The following is an 8,404-nucleotide window of genomic DNA, read 5'->3' on the forward strand; positions in this document are numbered from 1 at the left end:
GTGGAGGGAGGAAGTGGAACAAGGAGGAAGGGACAGAAGGGTATAGCAGTGAAGTAGAGGCCAGGACAGAGGTATAGATAGAATTAATATATATATATATATATATATATAAAACAGGGTTATCTACCTTATCTTTCAGATATTCCAGAGATACTTCAGAGATCCCTTTTTTTTTTTTTTTCCAGACTCATAGATTTAGCATCTAACCATGATCACTCAATGGCTTGAGTGTGTGCTCCAGTCACTGGATCCGCATAATGTCGTTGCCTGTGATAACCTATGGCATTTAAATTATTATAAGCGGGCCACTCGTCTGAATGAATTAGTGAACCTTTTTCACAGTCTCTTTCAATGATTAGGTTCAGACTGTTCCCGTCACATCGTTCCACACAGAAGTATCGACACTCTGAGACCAAAAACCCACGGCCCATCAATTCTACGTGTATGGTTCCTGTTGTATCGTTGTTCTGCATTACTGTCTTCGAAGAAAGGAGCGTTGTCGCTATTCAGCATTCTTCCTCAACTGTATTTTCGTCGAGCAGCAAATCTTGCTTCATCGATCTGAATGGGGTTATCGTTTGTCCCAACCATCTTCCCCTTGTCGTTCATGATAAACTATGACTCCACACACCTCGCGGCACATATTGTACCAGTCAGTTGTGTTTTTAGTTTTTTCCTGTTAGAGTCACTGCTGTGGTCATGGGTATATCCATGACAAAGAAAAATATTAGCTCTAAAATCTCACTTAGGCTCAGCTTGCAGTTTAATTTGTTAATGTCCGTATAATGGAAAAAAATTGGTTTCCTTTATTAACTGAACATATAAGGTAGATAACTCTGACAACCCGTATACTGCTAGCATAAAATTTGATTATGAGACACGTGTTTGCCAAGTTTGTGCCAAAACTGCTTTCAGCTGACCAAAAAGACATTCAGGTTTCATTTGCACAAAATCTTGATTGCATCGAAAACGATGAAAACTTTGCGTAGGCCTCTGAGCAGGTATTGCCAAGTTTTTGGCAAAAGTTGATGCAGATTATTTGCTCAACTTTCTGTCATGGCCAGTGTGACGATCACACACTACACACCTTCCTTCCAAGCACTGCTGTAAACAACGGAAGTGAGCTAGTGCGCATGCACAGCAGAGTTAAAGGTTAATCTGTGCCAACAGTTCGGATACTTATTGATCAGACCACGTATATAGACAATAGAGATGGCTGGTTAATATAGTGTACCGGCACAGTTTGGGGTACCTTAGATTTCGAAATACATATCTGTAAACAACTGTTTAATACCTTCTCTCCTGAAAACTTGCTGCACCAGATAACTGTGCGTGTACATAAGTGCGTCCGAGTATGAACGTGCATATACATATGCATGTTCAGTCAAGAATTAAAGCAGTTGAAGGGAGATAACTCAGGCTACTGTTTCTACTATTTCAAAACAAGATTTGTAATGTAAGCTGTTACATGCTGAGATGCAACCGCCTCTAAGCAGTTGTTGCTTTGCCTCAAATCAGTTTCAAGTGAGCAAACTTATGAAATATGAATTACCATTCCATCTTTTCCCTCAATCATTGAGTATCCAGGTCCACACTAACAAATGTTCTATTTAAAAAATATATACTTGAGATTTGAAAGATAAATGACAGCTCTTTCTAGCAGGTTATCTCGTTTGCTCAAAGACAAAGCAAAGTTAATTGAAGAAAAAAAAACCCATTATGCTGACACTGGTTCAATTATTTTGGATTCAAAGCATTAGTAATAGATCTAATAATGCTTCGTGTCCAAAATAATTTTAAATACATTATTTCTTGTGTAGTGATAGACATGGCAGAAATGCATTATTGCCTCCATTTCAGGCATAAGCTATCCTGGGCAGTCTCAGCGATATACTGTTGCAGATATTCAGTTTGTCAGGTCATTAGAAAGTGGCCTGATAGCTGGGAGTTGGTACAATTGTTACTACACCCGACAAGCTGTTTGGTAGTATTTCGCCCATCTTTACATTCTCAGTTCAGATTTGCCTTTGATTCGGAGGTGCAGGGTAGAATAAGCACCAGTCAAATACTTGAGCTGATGTAATAGACTATCCTTATCCCAAAATTTCAAGCCTTGAAAAAGGATATTAGTAAGGATTTTTAGAAAGTGGTTAGAAAGCTGTGTGCTGGTAGAATCATTAGCACACTGCACAAGCAAGGTATAAAAGCTTAGCCAATCAGGCTTAGAGCTTTAATTCCAAAATGTTTTAGCAGCATTTCACCCATTTTTAAGTACAGAGATCAAATTCTGCCAAGGTTGACTTTGCCTTTCATCCTCTTGGGGTCAACCAGCAGAGGTTCTGTTTAGCTTTCACTTTTCAAGTCCTTCAATTTTGTTCAACTTGATTTCAAATGTGGCATTGATGTAGTTTTGTATGCTAATTATGAACATGAAATTCATTTTTGCTTTAAATTAATTAAAAACCGTAATAACTAAGTTAGCAAATTTTGGGTAATTTTAGCCAATTGAAAGCCACAAACAGGGAATATTATGCTTCTCTGCTGCAGAAATTGCAGGACACCATGTGGTTATAAAATCCTTCCTCACCCAACTTACTTCCTACACTCTCCAACCATAAAGTCTAATGACCCTATTTCCGAGGTAAAGTCTTGGCTCCAGACGAGTTCTTCAAAACTGCATAAGGCAATGGGAAAAGTGTCACCATTGGTGGTGGCTATGTAGGACGAATAATTATCCCAGTCCTGGAGAAGTGAGACAAACCTTTTCATTACCACCCCTGCTGAGTACAAATGTCTTATGTCCATAAGTTTTGAATTAAAATCGTCCAAACCTTAGTCACGTTTTCCAACAATAGCTGAATGATAACCAAGTTATTTTACTAATTCTTTGCTATATCTAAATTGAAAGAAGCAGTGCATCTCAAAATAAATACAGTAACAAGAGGGTTAATGAATACCCCTTGTATGAATTAATCTTTTTGACTGCAAAATGAAATTCTTTGTAACTGTCATACTAACTAGTCACAAAAGAAAAAAAAAAATTTTGTAATACGTTTTCAGTATCTCCTATATGTAGTCTTCCTACTCATCAGTTTAAGTATTTGATAAATGAAAAAATTAAGAAAATCTGAAAAATTGCCTTACAGCATAGTTTTTTCTTTCCTAAATTGTTAGAGTAAAACCCTCTTTCTGCAATTACCAAAATAAATTAACCAGCTTGATATGCCACTGTGAAGGAAGGTTTCTGATTGTCCTTGACATCAGTGAACAGTCAAATCATTAAGCAGGTATCATCCTTCAACTACCTTGGAATTTTAATCAGATCAAAAGATGAAATGCTGGCAAAGTCTACTCTTAAAATTGTATAACATCGTGGGAAACCATACTAGCAGCAAGACCAGGAACCGTATATTGAATTGCTATATCTGTGTAGCTAGGCATGGTCTTTAACATCAGAAATCAAGTGTTTGGAGAGCCATGAAATGTGGTTCATAATATTGAAGATAGTATGCTCGTTATCAAGACCAAACCATTATTGATACTCTTTCCCAGTTGGAAATTGGGTAAAAACACTAGTGCTAGTTTATCAATGCCACAGGATGAAATGCAAAATCTTGGTGTAAAAAGTACTGGAAAAAAAAAAAAAAAAAGAGATCCTACACTAATAATTTTGCTAATTCACTTTCCTTACGTTTGTCATCGAAATGGCTATTTAAAGAAAACAATGGGAAAAGATTACTTCTGGAAGGTTTTGAGGCTTCCGTTGATTTGCTCCCCGCTTTTATACAAATCTCAATAAGTCTCACTGGACGGAAGACAAGACAATGACTTCTGCAGTCTCAAACATGAAATTTTCATTAATGAGAAAATTTGCTCCCTTACAATTTTTTTTTGCCATGTACCCCTCTCATGAGCTAGGTGACTCGCCAGTTTTGCTCCTTAGCTGTAACATTGTCATGTCCCTTTACATTTTTCATTTGCTTTCGAACACTGCTTAAGCTTCAATCCCATTGCATAAGTACCTTCCTTTTATGAACCCAAGCCTTGAGGGGTAGAAAAAGTTTCATGTCATGCACGTCTCCACCTTGAAAATTGCAAGACGGTTGTAAAAGAGAATCACTGTTCTATAAGCAATGTTTCCATTCTAATGAGAAAAAATAGCATTTACTTGAAAATATGAGGACTAATGACAGGAAGGACATCCAGTCAGAAAACTTGCCTCAACTTTCATCCAACTCATGAAAGCATGTAAAAGTACACATTAAGGCAATGCAGAGATCCTCAAATAGTTGTAACATTAAAATGTAGTAAAAGCAAAAGGCTGCTAAACCCCTCTGCAGATATAAAGAACTATAGGAAATAGTAACAGTTTATCATTTTCCGTAACAAAAGGAATAACAAAAAAAACATGTCTATGGTCACTTTTTTTATTATTGACTTTTCAAACACTATGTAGCTTCCTCCTTAAGACGATCCTTTTTGAGGGGACCCTGTAAAAGAAAATGTATTTTTGTAAGTATAATTTAAGATACTGTTCAGTTTGTATAATAAACAGTAAAATGAACATGTATCAGCCATTGGCGTCAGAGTAATGGTAAATATCACACTCTAAGCATTTAGACTGAGCTTTAATATTCGAGACTCACAGCACCAAGAAATTACCTACAAACATCTCAGTGACTCTTGAGCTCGGAAAACTAAAATATCAGACTGCATATTTAAATAATTCAAACAAGGAACTTTACACAAACATTCTCACATACAGACATGTCAACTTTAACCAGATTTCAATTCATCACAAAAACAATATAACACTTACCATAAAGTTTCTCTTCTCAGCCAATGTTTGGAAGCGACCATTTCCAAATTTACTGGCAGTGTCAATAAACTTCAATGTTATCTTCTCCAGAGCCTTACGCTTGAAGTGAGTCAGGAGAGACTAAAAAAAAAGGAACAAATTTTAAAAATGTTGACAAGTTTGGTTCCCAACCAGGTATTTTGGTTTCAATCCAACTGTGACACGTTCAAGTTTAACAATGAAGGGAAAAAATACTAGCAAAATATAGACTAAGCTACAACCTCCAGTATAAACGGTAAAGACCACATTGAAACATGACAAAGACATTCTTTCCATACACGTTCATGTTGAATCGTCCAATCGATGCCAGCATGGAAGAGACGTTGAAACAATTACTGTTTAATGGCAAGACCTTGGCAAGTATTTAGTGCATAAGCAAACTTGTGTTTACTAAGACTGATCATACGTAAGCAATTTCATATATCTAATAGTTTTCTATGTGATCTAATTTTGAGTAGAACATTTACAATTTTAATGGAATTCAGGATATTTACCTTACGCATAGTAAGAATCCTTTTTCTGGGTCCCATAACACAGCCTTTTAACATCAGGAAATCTTGATTCACTTTACCATAGTGGGGGAAGCCACCGACAGGAGTGATGGATTTGTCAGTTGGATCATATTCAGTAGCAGCGTTGTTCTTTACTACTTTACCATCATGGGTGTGAATACCACGACCAACACGATAGATTTTTTTGTTGATCTCAGTACGATGATGATAACCTTTCTGACCAGCTCTTGCTACAGAATACTGGACTCTGCTAGGATGCCAAGCACCAATACAAGCAACTTTTCGCAAACCTTTGTGAGTTTTCCTGGGCAGTTTTTTGGTATGCCAACGAGATGTAACACCTGAAAAGATAAATTGAAATTTCTCCTTGAGTATATTAGAAATTACGTATCAAGAAAGAAGCTCCCAAAGATACAAGTAGCAACACCCCATCCCCGCAACGTAAATACTAGTTTTCCAGTAGAACCTACTCACCTTTCATACCCTTGCCACGGGTCACACCAATTACATCAATTAATTCATCTTGCTGGAAGACATCAGCAATGGATATTGGCTTCTCCAAGTTGGCTCTAGCCCACTTCACCTTATCTTCAGTGGTGCCACCATTCAGCTGAATTTCACAAATATGTGCCTTCTTGGTACGCTTCCTGAGTTGGCGAATCTAAAATGTAGAAAATTTCTAGTTCTAAGCAAATGTGAAACATTTAACCATACCATAGTTGACTCGTTTCAAATAACTTTCCAATGTAAAATTACTTTTGTAATTAAGCTAGTTTTAAAATTAAAATGAAATTTTTTTTTATGTAGGATTTTAGTTTAGACTTTAATATCTAGGATGAAGAATTTCAAGTACATATTAGCTTTCAGTTATCAAACTGTTAAAATTGATATTTTGTGAACTCACCTGAGTATGGACGATAATCCTAATGGTGTTGCAATAACGGATCAGCTTTTGATAATCCTTTTCAATACTCTTCTTGCCAGCTGCATCTTGGTACTTCTTGGCGTATTTGGTATATGCCTTCCTCTTAGAGCGAGACCTTTAAAGTAGGATGGTAATAAGTAGCAAGCCTCATCACGTAAGAACAGTGAGCGGAGACTCGTTACATCAAGCAACTCAGCTCAGTCAAGCCAGCCGCAAAGTAAATGCTAAATACGTAAGGACAGTTCACACAACCTTTGTGCCAAACAATTAAGTAACTAGCATTGACTTCAAAGACCAGATGAGAGGAACTATACCATTGCTTATCTGCAGACTTGCTATGCATTTATGCGGTATAGTCCTACAAGAGAAACAGTCAGCACAATTTAAGACATGCATGTCAGATAAAATAAGTAATCCTTTATGGGAGATTTAAAAAATGTAAAAAATTAAAGGGAAAATAACAAGGGGAGTTAAGTCAACGTACACATAACCAAAAAGTGAACAAATGTCTTTCTCTGGTGAAAACATTCAATCTATCGCATCACAAAAAATTCATGAAGCTTGCTCTTGAAAATGAAGCTACACGAAACATTGGTTGCTTTCTCCAGTGTCGGCCGAGCTAAAGATCATGGACCGTACCCCCATTGCGATTTTTTGTTTTCTTTTTCACAGGAACACAGTATACCGAGGGCGGCGATTCCGAATCTGCATTTCAAAATTTAAATCCTCCTTCCTCCCACCTAAATTTTCTTTCAAAACTTTTTGGCGAAATACGTAAAAAAAAAAATACGAAACCTGAAAAAAAGTTCTGTAAAATTTCGATTAAAAAAAAACCCAACCGTCCCCTCCGACATCTGACAAGTGAAATTAAAGTGTTTTCTCTACTGCGTCATGCAGAACATATGGTTGAGGGTCTTTTGGAATTAAGAGAGGTATGTAAAAATTAGATTTCTTGCACACAACAAAATGTCATTAAAAAAATTCTCTTTTGGTAATTCGTATTTAAAAAGTTGATCCTCGGTTTCGCTTGTCAGATTTCCGGTTGGGGCTAGTTTAGTAACTCGTATTAAAATTTTGAAAACGTGTTTGTAGCATGTCAGGTTTTCTGTTTATATACTTTTTGCGTCTGCTATTTTATAATTCTATGCATGCGTGAAACATTGGTAGAGAAAACACTTTAATTTCACTTTTTGTCGCAGGGCGAAGGGGGGTGGGGGTGGGGTGAAAAATTGAGACTTTACAATTTTTTTTTTCAGAATCATAATCTCCCTATTTTTCTACGTATTTTGCCCCCAAATTTTTTTTTAAATGAATATTTAAGAAATGGGGGAGGGGTGGATTTAAATTTACAAATGCAGATTCGGAATCTCCGCCAGCGACAAAAAACATTTAACTTCTCTTCAATTTTTCTTTACTTTTAAAAAATCCCATACTGAAGGATAACCTAAAATATAATGAACTTTACTTACCAGTTCTTATAGAAACGACGCCTGCACTCTTCTCCAAGATGTTCAGCAAAAATAGACTTGAAAGCACGTGGACCACGTGGAGTATCGATGTAGCCAGTAATTCCAATACAGACTACAGGTGGACATTCAATAATGGTGACACCTTCCAATACTTCTTTCTTATTCACCTCTGAAATGTCAAATTATTTTAATTGATCACCGAAACTAGATAGTGAGTTACGAATTAGTATCGATTGCTAAAATGAGTGGGTATAATATTAAAAACTGGTTTAAACACTAAAATTTCATTTTTTTTAAATACCACCCCTCACACAGCAAATCCAACTTTAGGGCTAATGCAGTTTTGCACCGGATTCCTCCGCTTTTGATGTCAGAGATAACGGAATAAGCAAACAAAAGTTTTGATTTTATTTACTTTAAAGAGATCATAACGAATTTACGAACATATGCAAATCGAAATTAAATACAAAAAACAATGAAATAATTTAATGTAAATTTTTGAAATAATTCTATGTAAAAAATAAGGAAAAAGAAAATTCAAAGCATCAAATGATGAGTATAATAAAATACACCATTTTATGAGATTTTTTGCATATTCGTAATTTCCGACATCTAAAACAGGGATCCGAAAAATATTTTC

The 8,404-nt window shown here is 36.1% G+C and overlaps 2 protein-coding genes across 3 annotated transcripts in view; both read right to left on the bottom strand.

Moving 5' to 3' along the window:
* LOC106874555 (uncharacterized) overlaps positions 1-891 on the bottom strand; it is a 19,041-nt gene extending 18,150 nt beyond the window's left edge. Inside the window, exon 1 of one of the 2 annotated variants that reach the window (XR_001410022.2) lies at positions 128-891. The gene's annotated coding sequence lies outside the window, so the exon portion shown is untranslated. The remainder of the gene's footprint in view (positions 1-127) is intronic. The other variant, XM_014922326.2, reaches the window with a different exon arrangement.
* Positions 892-4,413: 3,522 nt separating this feature from the next.
* The window catches only part of LOC106874557 (60S ribosomal protein L3), a 4,904-nt gene continuing 913 nt past the window's right edge, over positions 4,414-8,404 (bottom strand). The window contains exons 3-8 of the mRNA XM_014922328.2: positions 7,765-7,933; positions 6,275-6,410; positions 5,845-6,031; positions 5,353-5,711; positions 4,820-4,939; positions 4,414-4,490 (exon numbers count right to left, since the gene is read on the bottom strand). Coding sequence (XP_014777814.1) covers positions 4,449-4,490; positions 4,820-4,939; positions 5,353-5,711; positions 5,845-6,031; positions 6,275-6,410; positions 7,765-7,933 — 1,013 coding nt within the window. The 3' untranslated portion in view covers positions 4,414-4,448. The remainder of the gene's footprint in view (positions 4,491-4,819; positions 4,940-5,352; positions 5,712-5,844; positions 6,032-6,274; positions 6,411-7,764; positions 7,934-8,404) is intronic.

This window comes from Octopus bimaculoides, chromosome 7 (assembly GCF_001194135.2).
Source record: "Octopus bimaculoides isolate UCB-OBI-ISO-001 chromosome 7, ASM119413v2, whole genome shotgun sequence".
NCBI classification, from domain to species: Eukaryota; Metazoa; Mollusca; class Cephalopoda; order Octopoda; family Octopodidae; genus Octopus; species Octopus bimaculoides.